Source organism: Mixophyes fleayi, chromosome 10 (genome assembly GCF_038048845.1).
Source record: "Mixophyes fleayi isolate aMixFle1 chromosome 10, aMixFle1.hap1, whole genome shotgun sequence".
Taxonomy (NCBI): domain Eukaryota; kingdom Metazoa; phylum Chordata; class Amphibia; order Anura; family Limnodynastidae; genus Mixophyes; species Mixophyes fleayi.
The window spans coordinates 21,620,840-21,643,123 of NC_134411.1; the positions used below are offsets into that span (position 1 = coordinate 21,620,840).

Sequence of the window (22,284 nt, forward strand, 5' to 3'; positions counted from 1 at the left end):
GGTCAAAACATTTGTCTAAAATGTTTCGCTAATCTGCGTCAAAACGATACCAGAGCCCGTCTGTAATAAAAGCTTGGCGGGGTTTGCCTGTCCAGTAAAAAAAAAACTCACAATGATGTAACGGACACATATGATAACAAACGTTACAGATACATGGTGCAATTCTTGCTGACCAGATTGGTAAGCTTTAGCAAATTGACCAACAACAGTACTGGGTGTCTTGCTCCAAAGCACTCACTATACACAAATACAAATTGGAACAGATTTAATTAGCATTGGCATCAAACAAGGTTGACTAATAAATTCCATTGTCAGATCAAAAACTTGAAATATCGTAGTTTTGCCTGGCACCTGATCAACCAGTCATCCATGTGTGTGGCCAAACTGTTATGGATCTGGTTGTTTGGTGTTGATGCCAAAACAGCCAGAAATGTCACCTTCGGTAGATTTCTTTTCAGATTGCTAAGGTTTACCTACTTTTCTATTCCCGGATCCAAATCTCAGTATACACTACTATTCTGCTTCATGCGCCAGGGAAGTATTTAAAAGAAGACGGTATAAGGAACATGCTTAATGTTTCTGGTGGAGTACACGCCATGAACTGGAGTCGGTGGGATACCGCGCGATCAGAAAATGGATATAATCTGAGATAAAGTTAGTTATCCCTGAATGGCCTAGACAATTATTATTTTTACTTTATTTTTCAGAAGCTAATCTAATCCCTTCACAAATTTAGAGATATTGGGACACCCACAAGAAGTTATTTACATCCATCGCAGGTTGCCACAAGAGCGGTTCTTCACCGCCACAGCCAAAAATAATGGCACTCAGCAGCAATGTTATTAACAGGGCAGAAACAGAGTTAAGAAGGTTGGATGGTGACCACCATATTTAAAGCAGAGCTAGGATGCCTGTGGAACTACAAGTACCAGCATGCCATGCCAGCACTTGGCAGGGCATACTGGTATTTATAGCTTTAAGCAAGTGGCAGTATAAAGATCGCAACAATTAATTTGCTTTCGTTTGTCCAATTTGGTAAAGGGTGGTGTGGGTTTGTTGAAGTCAGCAAATTGGATAAAGTCATTTCAATTAAAATCGAACAAACTTGGTTGTCTTTGTTTGAAAAGATGCGTACGGTACGCTACGGCGTGAAAGGGCGTACGCAGCTGCAACACGTGGCAACAACAGTATTTAGTCTTTTACATACATTCGCACAAACACGCACACTTGTAAAATAGTACACATTAATGGTAGTTGCAACACATAGTCATTTATGTCGAAAAATAGTAGTATTTATGTGTAATAGTATAAGTTATATGCATATCAGTAAAACATATGGTACACGTTGAAGGAATCATATCATGTGTGGTATCAAACTAATCCCATTCACATTTGCGACTGTCCGGTTCACTCTGCGAAGGGATCGCAGAGCGCATACGCAAGTTATTAATGTTAAGGAATTATGGACTATTAGGATTAGTAATCTTGGCGGGAAGATCAGAGCTCATCCCCCTGGAGAGATGACCCCCTCCTTTGGATTGCTGAGCTTAAACTAGCCTATGATCTGCAACCCCCTGGACCCTCCTGATGCCTGGACCAATAGAAGCAAGCCACACCTTTGCATTGTTTTACCGTATCTCTGTTTGCATAAAAGCAGCAGCTCCTCATCTATTGTTCAGTCACCTAGACCACAGACTTCAGGACTGAATGACTGTACACTGGATCCAGAACGCCTGCGATAAGTAACGGCTGTACTTATTATTAATTTGCTTGAATATATTCTGCTACTTTTTGAGAATAAATCTTTGTGCGTTGGAAACACAAATCGAGATTCGACAATCGTTATTGGATAGCGACAAAACGCTCATAACAGGTTATAGGACTGATGTGCTATTCACCCCATGTGACTGTATAGAATGTTAGCGACTGTCGCTCAGAACCACTAACACAGAGAAAGGTTACGGAGTAGACCTGCCACGAGGTTCTTACAAGATTTGCATACTTGGCTGTGAACCTAGAAGGCAACATGACATTTCATAAAAAAAGCAATTTGGTCACAGTGACCTTTACTCCAAAACACATGTAACTCCCTGTACACTTTGGGTTAGTTTCCAATTGCTGGTTTAATTGCATGTTTAAATTGATCATTTTTCTACGCGCAGAGAACAAAGGCTTCCAGACACTCGACAATGTGGTTAAAATGTAACTTATAATTAGACCCAGCTCATACACATTTATTATAACCTACTGGGAAATATTAAAAAAGGACCAACGTGGAGAGTGATTACCTAGGAAACACTCGGGTGACTTGGCTATTTATAAAACACAATTTACTAAATATTTAACAAAAAAAAGATTACAAAAATATACCTAAGTTACAGGCAAGAACATAATTATTTTTTTTACATATTAGGTGGGTTTTTCCATATCTGCAACAGTCCTAAAGCCCCAGGATAGTTATGATTTTCAGCAACTAAAAGCGGCGCGTCCTACTGTAAAATAATGTAGTTTCACAGAAAATAAATGTGTGTGGTTTGGTCAAATACGGGCATGGATTGGTGGTCAAGGGGCAATTTCCAAATGCCAGACATGGTTTTTGTTTGTTAAAATAATGGTAATTTTATTTTCATGCCATTTAATTTAAAAATGAAGCTGGCCACAGGCATGCAAATCCCATTATTCACCATTATTTTACTATTTCATCACATGTGGGAGACCAAATTGGACAGATTTTGGTCATTCGTCCATCAAGATGACCAGCTGGATATAATGGAAGCAGGATCGTACAGTAGGCAATAGATCCAATAGATAAGCCGGACACAGTACCGGACAACAGGATAAATGTCCAATTATGTGGCCAAAGTGGATGAGATCCAGAGTTTATTTGACCTGTTGAAGCTGAACATTCCAACAGAGGCCATCTATAGGTCATATGCAGATCGGATTTACGAACATGTCCAAAAATGACCCAATCAATTTTGATAGGACTCATTATGGGGTACCAATGTTATTGTCGTGCCATACTACTAAATTAAGCCAATTGCCATAGATCAACTGTAGTATATTAATGTCTATGGCAAGCAATAGATATCAGTGTAACATGCCATGCAAATATGCATTATTGACACAATGACTTATTGGCACAATTGTTATGTTTGTGCTAGTTCCATTTTGGATCACAGAAAGTTTGAATTTGAATAAAGTATTAAACGATGCCTGTTATAGTATTTTAAATTTTCTTATTTTACTGTTCGAACAGTGAACATTGTTCTGTTACAGTTCAAAGCTCAAGTTCATGTGGAAAAAAGTTCTAAATACTATACAATGTAGCCACTTAAGCTCAAACAAGCTCAGGGATATATCACAAATTTTCAACTAACCTGTGTGAGAACCACTTAAAAAACACATTTGGGCAGCTCTACTCGAGTGCTTTGTGTTCCAGTTCTGTATTCTACTTGCAATCCAACCCTAAGCATTAATGACGCATAATAGCTATTATTGGATGGGAGGAGGTAAAAGATAGGTCTACTCCATAAAGATAACTGGTAGCCTATTGTTCTTACTGATGTGCACAGAAAATGCATTTACTCATAGCTAAATGTACTTGTAAAGAATAAAGATATGAATACAATGTCCCTGATTATTGAGAGCATGTAAACATTATCTCTTAGCTAAAGTACCTCTCTTGGTGCTAGAACGCACATTCTAACGCTAATCTTGTAAGTCACTGACACATAGGTCATATATCTAATACTCTAGCAAAGAACTGCAATGGAACACATCAAACTAAAACACTAAACAATCTTTAATATGAGTAATACATCTTTCAAACGATAGGTTAATATAATTAACATTGTAATCTATTTCATTAGAAAAGTTTCACACTTTTGAACATATTGCAGCCTTTTCCCCTCCTCTCTTGTACTCTATCTGTGCACAAATTTTGGTCGTCGACTAAACCTTTCAATGGACACACATACATACACACACATATAAACATATATAAATATATATATATATATATATATTATATATACATGTACACACACACAGACAGCGGGTGAAATAATTATTGAACACATCAACATTTTTCTCAGTAAATATATATTTAATGTGGCTATTGTGATGAAGTTTATACCAAATGTCAGCAAATAGCCTTGCGATCCACACATGCAAAGGAATCAAACCATAGATGTCCATAAATTAAGTTCTGTGTAATAATGTGAAATGACACAGGGAAAAAGTATTGAACACATAAAGAAAGGGAGGTGCAAAAAGGCATGGAAAGCCAAGACACCAGCTGAAATCTATCAGTAATTAGAAAGCAATCCTGCCAGCTGGTTCAGCCACAACTGATGGCCTATAAACGGGTGTCTCATTACAAAGGTGTCACACAAGAAACATCTCATGATGAGTAAAAGCAAAGAGCTCTCTCAAGACCTTCGCTACCTTATTGTTGCAAAACATACTGATGGCATTGGTTACAGAAGGATCTTTAAACTGCTGAATGATCCAGTGAGCACTATTGGAGCCATAATTCAAAAGTAGTCAGAACATCATTTCACAATAAACCGGCCACGGCCAGGTGCACCTCACAAGATTTCTGACAGAAAAGTGAAAAAAATTATCAGAAGAGTTGTCCAAGAACCAAGGACCACTTGTGGAGAGCTTCATTCAAAAAGGCCTGAAATTAGCAGGTACAATTGTTTCAAGGAAAACAATAAGTAATGCACGCAAACGCCATGGCCTGTATGCACGCTCACCACGCAAGACTCCTTTGCTGAAGAAAAAACATGTTAAAGCTCGTTTAAAGTTTGCTGCACAACATTTGGACAAGCCAGTGAAATACTGGGAGAATATAGTGTGGTCAGATGAGAGAAAAATTTAACTCTTTGGATGCCGTAATACACACCCTGTTTGGAGGCGAAATGGCACTGCACATCACCCCAAAAACACCAAACCAACAGTGAAGTTTGGAGGTGGGAACATCATGGTGTGGGGCTGTTTTTCTGCACACGGTACTGGCATACTGCATGTGTTTGAAGGAAGGATGAATGGAAAAATGTACCAAGATAATCTTGATAAAAATCTGCTGCCATCTACCAGGATGCTGAAGATGAAACAAGGAGACATTTCAGCAAGACAATGATCCCAAACTCACAGCCAAGGACACTCTCAAGTGGTTTCAGAGAAAGAAAATAAAGCTGCTAGAATGGCCCAGCCAATCACCTGACTTGAATCCAACTGAAAATCTATGGAAAGAACTAAAGATCAGAGTTCATAGAAGCCGCCCACGGAACCTTCAAGATTTGAAGACTATTTACGTTGAAGAATGGGGCAAAATCATACCTGAGCAATGCATGAGACTAGTTTCTCCATACAGGAGGTGTCTTGAAGCTGTCATTACCAACAAAGGCTTTTGTACAAAGTATTAAATAAATTTTAGGAAACGTGTTCAATACTTCTTCCCTGTGTCATTTCACATTATTGCACAAAACTTAATTTATGGACATCTATGGTTTGATTTCTTTGCGTGTGTGGATTGCAAGGGTTGTTGCTGACATTTGGAGTCAATTTAATTTCAATAGCCACATTAAATATATATTTACCGGGAAAAATGTTGGTGTGTTCAATACTTATTTTATCCGCTGTATATATAGATTCTAAAGTATGAGAGCCCAATCCATGTTAGGCATTATATAGAAACAACTCAACCTTATACTTAAATTAATATTCCCATATTGACAAGATTTCCAAGTCATTTTAACATATTTACTGGTCTGTCAGAGGAATCAGGAAACAGATAAAAGTAAATGAAAAGATGCACTCCTGGTTTTAACATCCACCTCCCCTCTATAGCTATGATTCATCCACTACAACAGCAGCAGCCGGCAGCTTCGGCAACCCATCATTGGTGGTCACTGCAGTTAATCGATCCCTTGCTGTCACACTGAAGGGGGTGGGGGGGGGAACGCTCCTCCCCTGTAACGCATGCAACGGATTTTTGACAGCAATAGCGGCCGTTTGATCTAGCGTAGCAGGAAAACTCATGCAATTCAATTGAAAAAAAGGAAACGCTGCCCCCCGCGCATTAATCATTGTGTTTGCAAGATTTTAGGGGAGTTTTAACACTGTCATGTATAACACAAAAAAAGGTTTTGCATACATGTGCATACACTAGATTGCATTACACATTGATATATCTACATTACAGTACTTTCTTTAGCATATTTTTTACCATACAATCATCTATACCATGTCAAAACACATTACTACATTCATATTTGTACCAAAAACCATACATAAATATAATTAATTAGTGATTATACTTATTTTTTTATTTCATTATTTTTTCACAAGAAAATCAACTTGCACCATTTAGGCATTTGTGATAAACATAAGTTTAACTTTTTTTTCCACATTATTACATGATTTCAAATAGTTTTCAGAGGTTTTTTTATTTTTAACACACCCCAAGGAGGTGCGAGATAAAACAGCATATTTTCCTGTTTTACCCGCCACGTTAAAAAACAATTGAATAGCTTTTAACGCGGCTGCCTCTCGCACACCCTATACTTTCAATAGACCGTCTACTGTAGCGTTAGAGGACCGTTTGATGAAAAAAAATGTAGCGTTAAAAATGGAATTGAATTGCGGGTAAAGATAACCTGCTCGAAAGTGATAAAAAAAAAAACAGCATTAAAATGAATTAACGCGGTCAAAAAAAACCCCCAAAAAAAACCTCGCTAACAATTGAATACCCCCCACAGCGCTTTTGTAGCTGGGAAAGTGCAAGTGTCTAAAATGCCAGTCTGGCACTACCCCAAGCCTGCAGAGAAGCTGATAAGTTTAAGCACGAGGGAAGGCAGGAACCAATAATATTATCAATAGCAACAATAATAATAATCCATACGCTGGAACAATAATTTAGTAACGGATAAAAAAAACAATTCAAGCGTAAACTCACCAAGGTGCACCATATATTCGGAATCCTTTCACAGTTACTTCTGAGTCTTGCAAGTAAATACTGTTAGTGATGAGGGACTGCACATTATCAAAGTCTTCAGGTTTCAATTTAGAAACAGAGGGGAAGCGGTAGTAATCCTGTTTAACAAGATCGGCCATGAATTCCTTATCAAAAGTGAGTTCATGATTCCCTGCGATCACTATTTTATATTCGTACGGTAAGGATCCTGGAAGATAGAAAGCAGAAAAAAGATAAATCATTCACTTGCTGTTGTTTCTCATTAATTATACATATCTACACTTCAGTCCATTTATGTTCATCATCATCATTTATTTATATAGCGCCACTAATTCCGCAGCGCTGTACAGAGAACTCATTCACATCAGTCCCTGCCCCATTGGAGCTTACAGTCTAAATTCCCTAATATAGACACACACATAGACATACAGACAGAGAGGTAGAGACTACGGTAAATTTTTGATAGCAGCCAATTAACCTACCAGTATAGTTTTTTTGGAGTGTGGGAGGAAACCCATGCAAACACAGGGAGAACATACAAACGCCACACAGATAAGGCCATGGTCAGGAATCAAACTCATGACCCCAGTGCTGCGAAGCACAAGTGCTAACCACTAGGCCACTAGTCCCGATTCCACAGAACCCGCCCATCCTCTGGGCTATACGTAAGGCAACCACAGGGCAACCCACAGGGGCGGTACCTGAAACCGAGACTACTAGCCGATTCACTCGAAGAGAGGCGGGTTCAACGTGCCCTAATACCGTAAATGTGCGCCCAAATAACCACTGGCCGTCGACTGAACTACGTTTTCCGACACAACTCCATCCACATTACGGACAGCCTCCAGCTGATCCTCATCCAGAAACGATATCCAGTTGATTCCTCACAAAAATCCGTAATCCATAAAGCAGGGAGGGTGGGTGGGCAACATTCAGATCTGCAATGGCTGAGTAAAACTCATCCCACTTGTAGTATCTTACACCCCTCCCCTATGACACCGGAGGGGCATCCCTAACTAGTTAACTGTTAACACTCCAGAGTATACACTGTATCTATGTTTTATGGAGGTGGCATGAATAGCCCTTCCTAATTCCATTATGATTGGCTGTCCCACATTACCAGCTGGGTCTGCCAATCACAGTGGATTAAGGATGGGACAGCCAATCATCTTGCAGTAATGAAAGAGGTGCCAGTGGTAGAGGAGAGTGAGGCTGGGAATCAGCTTTTGAGAATGATTTGTTAATGACATCATATTTTAAAGGATAACTTTAAACCATTATTTTGGATGGCCATCTCCCTTTAAATGTCCCTATCTGAATTGTTGGTTGGCTTAATAATCACCTCTGCAAGGTGTTTGTGAAACACAATCAAAGTACTCTTCTCTGAGCAAAGTATTGTAATAACTTGACCCAACTAGTGCAGTGAGCCTACAGGCAGAGAATGATTACAGTTCTAATCAATACATCTTAAATTTACATTTGACAGAGTCAAGATAATATAGATTACAAGTGTATATCATCGTATGAAAGGGATTAAACAAAAAAAGTAAAAAGTTATCCAAAAGAAATCGTTATAACCAAAGTATGCATATTTAAAACAAGTATCTCCCGCGTATATTAAACTCTATTCAGCCTCAGTCCAAATATAAAACAATATATGGCATTCACAAAACTGTGTATTTGTAAAAGCACAGGATGTGTCAGTAAAAAAAGTAAAAACAAAAAACCACTCATGCTCAAATTTAAGTTGAATGACTTACAGATGGAATATTATGCAGTTAACAATGTAGAACACATTCCTACTCTCTTTTACAGAGTCTTCCTAAGCAGCATGACATCTTGTCCATCTCCAAGTGTCTGAGGTGTAAGACTGACCCCTTCCCATGGTTAATAGCGAGTCGGGGGAATTATCTCCTATGAAGGGTGTGTGGTGGGCACAGTAAGAGGAGTCTTCCACCTTTTGTTAACACTGCAGCAGACAACAAAACAGCACAAATCCAGTGGCAGGCCAGGCTCTGACCTCTCACTCCCCTCGCGTCAGGCTTCATTAACTTTCATTGGGTCTAGCAGTTGAGGCGTTAATGTTAACGGTGTGTTAAGAGACCCAGCGGCGGCAGTAGCAGCAGATCGGCACATGCAGTTACACTTACCCACATATTCAATATACAAGGTGGATTGTTAGAGCATTGGAGAAAGTGGAGGTAACGGTGCTTAAAATAGATGTAGATTAACTCTATATTCTTTGAACAAACAACAGTTCTTTTATCATCTGTGTACTACCTACCGCTCATTGGTTGGAGAACTGGAGGTTAAAGTGGTGGATTTTTTTTTAAATAGAATATGACATATTAGAGAAATTTTATCTCCATTTTTTGATCCTTCACTTTCCACAATTTCATACATAAAGTCTAATGTCAAAGATGCCGCCTTTGGCTATAGAACTTACTACTGGCAATAATTCATTCATCATCCACATTTATTTATATAGCGCCACTAATTCCGCAGCGCTGTACAGAGAACTCACTCACATCAGTCCCTGCCCCATTGGGGCTTACAGTCTAAATTCCCTAATATACACACACAGACAGAGACTATGGTCAATTTTGATAGGAGCCAATTAACCCACTAGTATGTTTTTTTGGAGTGTGCGAGCACCTGGAGGAACTCATGACCCCAGTGCTGTGAGGCAGAAGTGCTAACCACTTAGCCACCATGCATTATATATATATATATATACACACATACATACATACATACATACATATACACACACACATATACATACATACACACACGTACATTTATAATTACAGTTTCAGATGGAGGTCTTTCAGAAGCGTATTTACAAACAAGGGTATATACAGGTTATGTAGTAACGATAGACCTTCCATAGACTAGCATTGTGAGTAAGGCAGCTGTAAGGACAATTGTATATACTAATATCCCCTATGGGGGGAAATTCAGATCTGAATTGTTAATAGAATGTGACACAAAACCTTCTCTATCCGTCGCAGCCCTGAGTGGGTTGTAACCCTATAAATAATAGCCATCTCAATTTCCAAACAATTTTCTCTGAACGCATCCTGGATCAATTTACATGCTACTTTCCTCTACAAGCAATGAAATCATACGTTCCAATTGACTTAGCCCATATTGGAAATTGACAGTGCAAACGTTTGGAAATGCAATTACTACAAACAAATGCCTTTTTTTCTGCACTCTAGGAAATTTTCAAACAACATTTACAGTCATCAAATAATATTAGCACAAAGGGGAAAAAAAAGACTGTACAATTTAATATTTTGTAGAAGCAATACTGCAGCGTAATAATTCTAGGCAGTATGGTAGTTTCCTATACAACCCTAGAACTGCAGCAGTGTCCTAAGGGGTTGTCCAGAAAACTTCATCCTCCCCATATATAAGCTCTATTCTGACCTTATCCTTGTTTATTTTATTTTTTTTAAATATTGATTTATAGTAAAAAAGGTTAAAAAACAAAATCACAGAGGTTAGAGTGATTCTACTAGTTGTAAGATAACAACACTTACAATGCACTGAACTACAATAGATGATTCAGCCATTGGTGGTCAGCACGATCCTGAGACCAGACACCCAGGGGCAGACTGCGCCGGTCCCGGTGGGCTACCTAAGGCTAGGGCACTGGGACACCTGCATTATTCTTTTCTTTAAAAGTCTTTTCTTGCCCCCCAGGCTAAAATTTGCCAGACCTCCCCTGCAGACACCTGTACTTCCACCAATGGCATGACAGGGCCAGACTCCCAGCTTGATTGGATGTCAGCCAACGGTAAATATATTACTTCCCATGAAATGGTCACATTTGTTATTTAAATACATGGAGACAAGATCTGACTTTAACCCGCCTGGTTGTTGCGAACCTCTCGCCTCTATAACATCTACTGCTGCTGCCTGAGCAGACGTATACTAGGACCTCCCTGCCCGAAATCTTACTTATTTAGTCTCCACCAATAGGTGGCCACATTTTATTTATTGGAATATCATTATCCTGCCATAGCAAATGTGTCAAGGTGCATTTGCCATGTGCCCACCACTAGGCTTCAAAATATTGGAACATTGTTAGCAAATCACCCCAGAAAACGGCATCTACTTCAGCCCCTTGACACCCTCAGAAGACAAACAGGGAAGTTGCGTTCTTAAAACTTTTACTGGGTCAAAAATGAATAATAATCTGAAAACTTACTCAGCCCTAACACTAGATCGAGGTTGAAGTGTGAACTTACCTTAGATGTAAGCAGTACAAAAAACATTAGTCTAAGCCCAAGTCCGAGCCATGATCCAACCTTAAGTTCTAAAACGATCCTTAGACCGAGCAGAGCAATGATCTTGTCTAACCAAATTCTTTGGTATAAGTTTTCTGCTCCATTAGGAAGGCTTCATACACTTAACGTCTGGCATACGGGTGCAAGTAATCCATCATGCTTTACAAAAGGGGCATGGAGTCCAATAAAGGGATTTGGGGGCCTATTTATAAATGGCCACATATCTCCCCTGTTAATTATCCTCCCTTATCGCAATAAGGTGATATTATGCAGCCATGTATTCAAAAATCATGGCGGATTACCTCCACGTTATGGGCCATGTTTTTAACTAACTACGGGCCCTGTGGCAAATTGCGGAACGCTCGCTTCCCTCTGGCCCTTAGCCCTCCCGTGACGACCTATGTGTGACGAGTATAGCTCCTTTGTGCGCTATACTCCCTAACTTGTCTAAGTTACTTACACATTCATAGCCTTCCAAACTCTTACACCTCCCTTCTCTGTGGTCACCTCACCCCCATTTTCCCACCCAACTGTCCTCCCCTTTCCTACACCTCTCACTTACTTTACAGTTAAATTTGTTTTGATATTGCAAATAAGATTGTAAAAATTTGGTCAATTTTCACTATAAGTTTCTCCTGGATGCAACATGCCAATTTTATTGTACCGACTCTGTTCTTCCATGTGTGTACAACAGCAGTACAGTGATGTTCCTTGTATTCGCCCGTCTGACCAACAAAAATAAAGAATTATCAAAAAAAACTAAAACAATCATCCCGGAACAGCACATCCGATTAGAGGGTGTCCAGGCGACGACTCTACCATGATAAAAACTCCAGGGGGTAAAAGTATTAAGGTTCAAATTCTGCAAATCGCAGATATTCGCCTACTGTGCAGGCAAAGTTTCAAACGGCAATGTCTTTAAAGGCAAGTTTTCCCTGTTGAAAATTATGGGGACTGTGATTTAATGCGGTACTTAGCCTACTGTAGGCGATATCTATGATATCTTCTACATTAGGCTTTTGTTAAATAGCTATGTTACTTAGAAATGCCTAAAGCACACAGAAAAAGCAGTTTCCACGTGGTTGCAGGCTTAATAAATAGGTTATTTTGTCCTTGGCCCTCTACTGGGCCTCATCAGTCCAAAAATGTTCTTATTTAAAAAAAAAATTTTAAGTACAATTTCTTTATATGGCCAAATAGGTTTCCTTATCTACAAAAAGGCTTTTCTGAGTTAAACAGAGGTCCAAGAATATGTATAAACAGTACAAACATCTTATTCCATTGTAATAATATCTCAGTTGCTTACTGTATATTTTAACTAGGGATGTGCACCGGCGACTTTTGAGGTCTCGTGTTTTGTGTTTTGGATCCGGATTTTCGTTATTTTTGAGGTTCGGATTTGTCTCGCAAAACACTTGACGAAAGGTCTCGGTTCGGATTTAAGGTATTGGATTCGGATTTTTTTTGAAAAAAACATAAAAAGTTTAAAAATCAAGTTTTTGGGCTTATTTTCACTCCTAGGCTATTATTAACCTCAATAACATTCAATAACAAGCATTTCCACTAATTTACAGTGTATTCTGAACACCTCACAATATAGTTATTAGTCCAAAACGTTGCAACAAGGTATCTTTCTGGACTGCGTAGAGGAGTGGGTCACCACAATATATATTAAAAACCCTGAACTTTTATGATTCGCACCAATAATTGTACCTGGACTGCGTAGAGGAGTGGGTCACCACAATATCTTAAAAACCCTGAACTTTTATGATTCGCACCAATAATTGTACCTGGACTGCGTAGAGGAGTGGGTCACCACAATATCTATTAAAAACCCTGAACTTTTATGATTCGCACCAATAAATGTACCTGGACTGCGTAGAGGAGTGGGTCACCACAATATATATTAAAAACCCTGAACTTTTATGATTCGCACCAATAAATGTACCTGGACTGCGTAGAGGAGTGGGTCACCACAATATCTATTAAAAACCCTGAACTTTTATGATTCGCACCAATAAATGTACCTGGACTGCGTAGAGGAGTGGGTCACCACAATATATATTAAAAACCCTGAACTTTTATGATTCGCACCAATAAATGTACCTGGACTGCGTAGAGGAGTGGGTCACCACAATATATATTAAAAACCCTGAACTTTTATGATTCGCACCAATAAATGTACCTGGACTGCGTAGAGGAGTGGGTCACCACAATATATATTAAAAACCCTGAACTTTTATGATTCGCACCAATAAATGTATCTGGACTGCGTAGAGGAGTGGGCACTGGGCACCACAATAAAATATATAAAAAACCTTCAACAGATCTGCATTACACTACACATACGGCTGCTCCTCCATCCTCTCCATCATATACATGTTGGAGTTTTAGCGTGTGACAACCTCTTGTTTTTGATAATGTCAGTGCATTTGGAATATTTTTCAATTTGCCCCACACCACTGAATGTACTTTATCTATGATACGCAATACGCATCTATCTATCTTGACTGCGTAGTGTGGTGGCCCCGGTACACAATTTGGTACCGAGGCCACAATATAATTTAAAAACCCTCCACGTGTCGGAATTGCACCAAACAAGTATCTGGACTGCATAGTGGGGTGGCCCCGGTACCCAATTTGATACCGGGGCCACAATACCTCCTCCAAACATGCTCCAGACAATTCGTCATTGACAGACCCCAGACAGACAGGGTCGTAGTGTTATTGTTTGACTTTGTAAACCCAAAAAAATGTCCCTGTTGCACATAGTCGTGCAATGAAGACTGACTTTTTCATTTAAAGGCACGATCTTTAAAGTGTAGTGTTTGTAAGTCTAAGTCATATTATACTTTTGGTAAAATTGGTTTTTTTTGTTCCTCTTTATGGTAATTAATTAGTAATAGAATTAAAGTAGGAAATAGAATTAAATAGAATTAAAGTAGGAAATAGAGTGGTATAGAGTTGTAGTGTGGTATAGATAGAGTGGTCCACACAATATAATAATAAAACCCTCAACTGGTCTGAATTCCACCAAACAAGTATCTTGACTGCGTAGTGTGGTGGCCCCGGTACACAATTTGGTACCGAGGCCACAATATAATTTAAAAACCCTCCACGTGTCGGAATTCCACCAAACAAGTATCTGGACTGCATAGTGGGGTGGCCCCGGTACCCAATTTGGTACCGGGGACACAATACCTCCATCAACCCTCTAAATCCCACTCCACTGATGGCGGACACCGGGCGCACGTCTAACACCAACATTGCAGTTACAGCCGCAGTTATACGCTTTGCAATAGGGTGACTACTATCGTATTTGGTGGTCATGGCAAACGACTGTTGGACGGTCAATTGTTTGGTGAAAGACTTAGCGGTCTTACGACTTCCCCTCTGGGAAGATGACCGACTAACAGCAGCAACAGCAGCAGTGGCAGTAGTAGGCGTACCGCTGCAGGATTCCTCGGATGAATCCCGTATTGAGGAGGACTCAGTCTGGCTGCTGACTTGGGCTGCAGGACTGAATCTGATGGAGATTGTGGAGGAAGTTGACGAGGAGGGTGTTGCTGGTGTGTATCCAACTGGACCACGGGATTTAGGTGTCCCTGTACCGATGAGGGTCCTAGCCCCAGTTCCTGAACTAACCACTGAACTATGAAGGTTATTCAGGTGACGTATAAGGGAGGATGTTCCTAGGTGGGCAAGATCCTTACCCCTGCTTATTTGAGCTTTACATAAGCTACATATTGCCATACATTGGTTGTCTGGATTTGGATAAAAATAACTCCAGACCGAAGAGGTGCATTTTTTGGTCTTCTGACCAGGCATGACGATGGGCTTTTTCATCCCATGGACATCAGCTGTTTCCCCCCCTGGTGCCTCATTTACAATAACCACATCACCATCCTCATCATCAAGTTCCTCCACAGCGCCAGCTACATCATCAATAGCCTCCTCCCGAGCCACCTCTTCCCGTACAGTGATGGGAAGGTCAGGCTTGACAACCACCAACACCCTTGGACTCGCCTTGGGGATTTGTGATAATTTCTCTTTAGAAGGCAGAGTTGTTTGCTGTTTTGTTGCTGACAGCATAACTCTCTTCAATTTTTTGTAGGGGGGGGAGGAGGAGGAGGGCTAAGATCCGTGGGTGAAGCTGAACCACTAGTCATGAACACGGGCCAGGGCCTAAGCCGTTCCTTGCCACTCCGTGTCGTAAATGGCATATTGGCAACTTTACGTTTCTCCTCAGATGATTTTAAGTTTCTCTTTTTGCTACTTTTTCTTAACTTGGGCTTTTTGGATTTTACATGCCCGGTACTACGAGATTGGGCATCGGGCTTGGAAGACGACGTTGATGGCATTTCATCGTCTATGTCATGACTAGTGGCAGCAGCTTCAGCATTAGGAGGAAGTGGGTCTTGATCTTTCCCTACTTTATCCTCCAAATTTTTGGTCTCCATTATATGTAGCACAAGATACTGCAGAATGTGTGAACTTGGTAATATTGCAGTACCAATGGACTTATAATGCTGGATTGGTTTTGCAAATTTGGTTATAATTATTATATATATTTTTTTTTTTTTAAATTTTTTATTTTTTTTTACTTTTTTTTTATTTTTTACAAACTTGGGAATAATGGGGAAATAACTATGCCCTTAGAAGCACAGAGCACAGGACACAGCACCACTGGACTGAACAGGACACGGCACAGGACCCAGCAGCACTACGGAACTCAGCAGGACAGAGCACAGGACACAGCACCACTGGACTGATACTGCAGAATGTGTAAACTTTGTAATATTGCAGTACCACTGGACTTTTACTGCTGAATGTGTGAACTTGGTAATATTGCAGTACCAATGGACTTATAATGCTGGATTGGTTTTGCAAATTTGGTTATAATTATTATATATTTTTTTTTTTTTTTAATTTTTTTATTTTTTTTTACTTTTTTTTTATTTTTTACAAACTTGGGAATAATGGGGAAATAACTATGCCCTTAGAAGCACAGAGCACAGGACACAGCACCACTGGACTGAACAGGACACGGCACAGGACCCAGCAGCACTACGGAACTCAGCAGGACAGAGCACAGGACACAGCACCACTGGACTGATACTGCAGAATGTGTAAACTTTGTAATATTGCAGTACCACTGGACTTTTACTGCTGAATGTGTGAACTTGGTAATATTGCAGTACCAATGGACTTATAATGCTGGATTGGTTTTGCAAATTTGGTTATAATTATTATATATATTTTTTTTTTTTTAAATTTTTTATTTTTTTTTACTTTTTTTTTATTTTTTACAAACTTGGGAATAATGGGGAAATAACTATGCCCTTAGAAGCACAGAGCACAGGACACAGCACCACTGGACTGAACAGGACACGGCACAGGACCCAGCAGCACTACGGAACTCAGCAGGACAGAGCACAGGACACAGCACCACTGGACTGATACTGCAGAATGTGTAAACTTTGTAATATTGCAGTACCACTGGACTTTTACTGCTGAATGTGTGAACTTGGTAATATTGCAGTACCAATGGACTTATAATGCTGGATTGGTTTTGCAAATTTGGTTATAATTATTATATATATTTTTTTTTTTTTTAATTTTTTATTTTTTTTTACTTTTTTTTTATTTTTTACAAACTTGGGAATAATGGGGAAATAACTATGCCCTTAGAAGCACAGAGCACAGGACACAGCACCACTGGACTGAACAGGACACGGCACAGGACCCAGCAGCACTACGGAACTCAGCAGGACAGAGCACAGGACACAGCACCACTGGACTGATACTGCAGAATGTGTAAACTTTGTAATATTGCAGTACCACTGGACTTTTACTGCTGAATGTGTGAACTTGGTAATATTGCAGTACCAATGGACTTATAATGCTGGATTGGTTTTGCAAATTTGGTTATAATTATTATATATTTTTTTTTTTTTTTAATTTTTTTATTTTTTTTTACTTTTTTTTTATTTTTTACAAACTTGGGAATAATGGGGAAATAACTATGCCCTTAGAAGCACAGAGCACAGGACACAGCACCACTGGACTGAACAGGACACGGCACAGGACCCAGCAGCACTACGGAACTCAGCAGGACAGAGCACAGGACACAGCACCACTGGACTGATACTGCAGAATGTGTAAACTTTGTAATATTGCAGTACCACTGGACTTTTACTGCTGAATGTGTGAACTTGGTAATATTGCAGTACCAATGGGCTTATACTGCAGGATTGGTTGTGAAAATTTTGTGGTAATTAAAAAATATTAAAGTAGTTTTTGGTATTTTATAAAAAAAACTTTTTTTTATTTTTTTAAACACAGGGGAATATTGGGGAAATAACTATGCCCTTAGAAGCACAGAGCACAGGACACAGCACCACTGGACTGAACAGGACACAGCACAGGACCCAGCAGCACCACTGACCTCAGAAGGACAGAGCACAGCACACAGCACCACTGGACTGATACTGCAGAACACAGCACAGCACAGCACAGCACAGCACAGCACAGCACAGCACTAAACAGCACAGAACTAAACAGCACAGAACTAAACAGCACAGAGGACCACCTAACACACCCTCCCTCTACCCTGATCAATGCCCGAGTGAAGATGGCGGCGACTAGCGGGGAATTTATAGGATCCGAGTATCGCGAGATCCGACAACGGGATTATGAGTCAGAGCCTCAGTTTCACTTTTGAATTTGGCGCCAATACCCGGATCTGTCTCGGATCCGACTCGGATCCGCAACGTTCGGGTGGGCTCGGATTTCAGAAATCCGAGCGCGCTCATCCCTAATTTTAACATTTCTTTTTCATCTTTAAATTATCTCTTAAAGGAGCTATGGACATGCCACAAAGACTTTATTGTCTGAAACGATACAGATCTATCCATATGGTCAGGGGAGTCGTTATACACTAAATTCTTCCTGTGTTGCCTTAATCACATGCCCCCGTTTCTCAGAATGTGCCGTAACAAATCATCTTTTGTCCAATAATTGCTGAAACAAGGAACCACTGGGCAGAGAACATATATATTGGGTGAAAAATTTTCAACATTACCCATGCAATTCTCTGGATTACATTATGAAACAAGTTCAACCACATGTTAATGCTGATTTGTGTTATGTTGTAATATACAGGTACAGGATCTCTTATACGGAAACCAGCTACTCAAAAAGTTCTGAAAACCAGAAAAGGGGGAAAAAAGTGAATTATTGGTTCTGTCAGACACACAGACATCATCACCCAGTGTTTCTTCCAACAGATAATGATATGGAGACAAATGAAGCTATTATATGGAAGAATACTAATTGGCTGCTATCAAATTGACCCTAGTCTGTGTGTCTGTGTATGTGTATACTAGCAAACTGGCTACTAGTTCACTGGGGGCAATACTGATATACTGGATATATGGAACATATTAGTTATAAGCTGGAATGCGAGAGGTTGTCTGGTGGCTTCTGAGGCTATATCGGCTCAGAAGACTATGGGTACTACTGGCTAGCTAGTGGCATTGCTAGCTCAAGCTACAGCCCCAAAGGGCAATAGCCCACGTTACCCAATTGTATAAGCAATAATGACAGATTATTGCACTCCATACAATCAGGATTTTGTCCTCCCCTCCTGTCCGCCCTCTGCCTCGGAAACTTCATTCACGGTCCTGTATGTAATACTCAGGTTAGATTTAGAATGTAACACTACATATTTCATTCTTACTGTTTGGTCATACAAACTTCTGAATGTTCGATCTGCCATTTCCACTATTAAGACTCTTTTGAGGAGTCCTACAATGTAGCCATGGAGATCTCCACCAACATCCGCATAAAACCTGGAAGAGCGACGGGCACTCCAACCTGGTCAGCACTCTCTTGCTATGGGGTAGTTGTAACCCCAGCAGGGCTGTTCACTGAAATCTTGCACAACAGGTGTAGAGGGGACAGGGCGGTTATATATTAGGTGTTTGTGCTGGATCGCTCATGAAGAACTGAACAGGTATATCCAGCAAGCTGAAAACGCAAACAGACCATCTGTAGACTCACATCATCATCATCATCATCACCATTTATTTATATAGCGCCACTAATCCCGCAGCGCTGTACAGAGAACTCACTCACATCAGTCCCTGCCCCATTGGGGCTTACAGTCTAAATTCCCTAACACACACACACACAGACAGAGAGAGAGACTCACATGAAACCTGGAGACTGGCATCTGGTTTAAAAGGACGTTGTTGGAGTACGTCTATGACAGGATGGTGTACAGGACAACTGGTGGGCAATAAGTAGTATTTCAAAGCCTTTGTGCACATTACAGACCTCATAAATTATAGTCGTAATAGGGCTTCGTCTACTTGACTTGTATTTACAAACATCTCCACAGACCAGTCTCTGATGAAACCATGCTCTTGTTTGTGGAAAAGCGCGTCACATACAAAGGACCAGCGCGCAATATCTATTTATGATCATTTGGAGGAAGAGATTTTAATCTTTATAGCAATGGATCCATTAAATACAAAGTCTTTACCTCAGAACAACCGACTATAAGTGAGTAGATGAAATTGCTTTATGTGTGGAGAATGAGGTAAAGAGGATTACAAGTGATCGGAGGCACTTTTGGCGGATTGAATGCTAATTACAGATTAAGTGTGTCAAGTTCTGTCCAAAAAACCCTTGTCCAGAAACGGACTACACTTATGTATGGTTCCAGCATCCCACAGTTCCTGCTTGAGGTATCAAGCGGATCCAACTAATAATATTGTATCTCGTGAAATTCCTCCATAGTAACGTTTTTCAATGTGACCACAACTGAACATATTCTGGATTTTACAATTTATTTTTCTCCTACAAGTACACTGTGGGTAGTGGAAACAAAATAATATAGCACACTGTACCCATACTATTGGAGTCAATTGGACTTATTCATTTATATACATTTTTTATTTTTTCCCTTCTAAGTTATATTATATTATATTTTAAAAAATTTTTAATCTATTTTGTGTGTGTATCTATTACAAATTAATATGGTAAACAAACAAATTAATTTGTGATGGTATGGTTTATTTAGTATATGAGATTTCTTTATTATTTGCACCTCCACAGACCGCCCCCCCTCCCCCCTCTCCACATCAAAAACGTAGGGAAAAAAATGAAGATGTCACATAGGAGAAGATCTTCTACCATTATATGTCTGGTATAGCCGGAGTCATGGGTCGCATGTACTTGGGGAATTAAGGTGCAGCAGAGATCTCTCTGATAATTGGACTTCTCATAGCAAAGCACAGCAATGTCAGTACTGATAAATGAGCCATTTAACAGCTATTTCACCTTAAATGTAAGCTGTAGATTTACCACTCTGAATACAAACGCTGATACATCAGACGATACGGTTTATGTAAATGAGAAGTAAGTTTCATACCATTCTACAAAGGGGATAATGTACTACTTTATGTTGCTTGTTAATATTTCTTTATGCAACAATATAAACTCTAAGTGAAACCCTGACTCTAACCCCAACCATTTATGGAAAAACAAATATTTTATTTTATTTAAAAATGATAAGTGTCTATACTCAGGTATCAAAAAAATGACAAGCAGGGGCGCACGGAGTATTGTCGGAGGGGGGGTTCTCCCCGCCGTCCCCAAAAAAACCCAAAAAACCAAAACAAAAACGAGAGAGAGCTGCTGCGCATGCGCAGCAGCTCCGTTTCGCCAGTGCTGTCCTATACAGCAGCCGCGGCGCTGTCTAAGAAGCGTCTGCGGTGGTGCTGCACCATCGCGGACGCTTCTTTGACAGCGCCGCGGCTGCTGTATAGGACAGTGGCCACTTAGTTAGCGCAGGGGGGGGGGTGTTTCTAGAGACTCAGAAAACCCCCCTGCGTGCGAAACTGATAAGGAAGGAAAGATCGTGACCATTTATTAAAAGAGTTCTGCCGGAACAGCAGTCACGATATAGTCACGGTAAGCGGCTATCCAGGCGAACACCTATCTCCTATCTCTTCTGTGGTCCCAAAAGTGGCCACCTATGTGACATTCACCGGAGGGAAGAGCAGGTAGAATGCGGTGAGGGATAAAAAGATCCCTCTACTCCAATGCGCTGTGTTCATCTTCAGCCATCGGGCACAAGTTCTGAAAATCTTTGATTTCATTTGTTAAGTCACGAAAAATAGCAATCCCCATAGAAACCAATGAGGAGACCCATAGAAAACTATTGGTAGAGCTATTGCTTACAATAACAATGAGACTGTAGATCCTCCGATGTCTGCTGCGATGCCCTAGTTATAAATAGAGGGGATACTTAAATTTGTGAGATTTTATTTATATAGCGCCACCAATTCTGCAGCGCTGTACAGAGAACTCACTCACATCAGTCCCTGCCCCATTGGAGCTTACAGTCTAAATTCCCTAATATACACACAGACACACACACACACACACAGACAGACAGACAGACAGACTAGGGTCAATTTGTTAGCAGTCACTGGACCAAGAAATAGTACAGTAGTAATGATACAACAATCCTTTGAGCTATTATTTCTACCCTATCCAGGGGCAAATCTTTGCAGTGAATCCCCGTTGGACTTAATCATCATCATCACCACCACCATTTATTTATATAGCGCCACTAATTCCGCAGCGCTGTACAGAGAACTCACTCACATCAGTCCCTGCCCACTGGAGCTTACAGTCTAAATTCCCTAACACACACACACAGACAGACAGACTAGGGACAATTTTGATAGCAGCCAATTAACCTACTAGTATGTTTTTGGAGTGTGGGAGGAAACCGGAGCAGCCGGAGGAAACCCACGCAAACACGGGGAGAACATACAAACTCGTCACAGATAAAGCCATGGTCGGGAATTGAATTCATGACCCCAGTGCTGTAAGGCAGAAGTGCTAACCACTGAGCTGCCCATGATCCTGTACATGTACAGTAGACCTAGAAGCACAGGTGCCGTATCTTTATGTGGGTGCTGG

At 40.3% G+C, this 22,284-nt stretch overlaps 1 protein-coding gene across 3 annotated transcripts in view; it reads right to left on the reverse strand.

The window, feature by feature from the left end:
• MPPED2 (metallophosphoesterase domain containing 2) overlaps positions 1–22,284 on the reverse strand; it is a 125,113-nt gene that overhangs the window by 59,678 nt on the left and 43,151 nt on the right. For all 3 annotated transcript variants that reach the window (XM_075188024.1, XM_075188025.1, XM_075188026.1), the window contains exon 4: positions 6,968–7,193. In XM_075188024.1, coding sequence (XP_075044125.1) covers positions 6,968–7,193 — 226 coding nt within the window. The remainder of the gene's footprint in view (positions 1–6,967; positions 7,194–22,284) is intronic.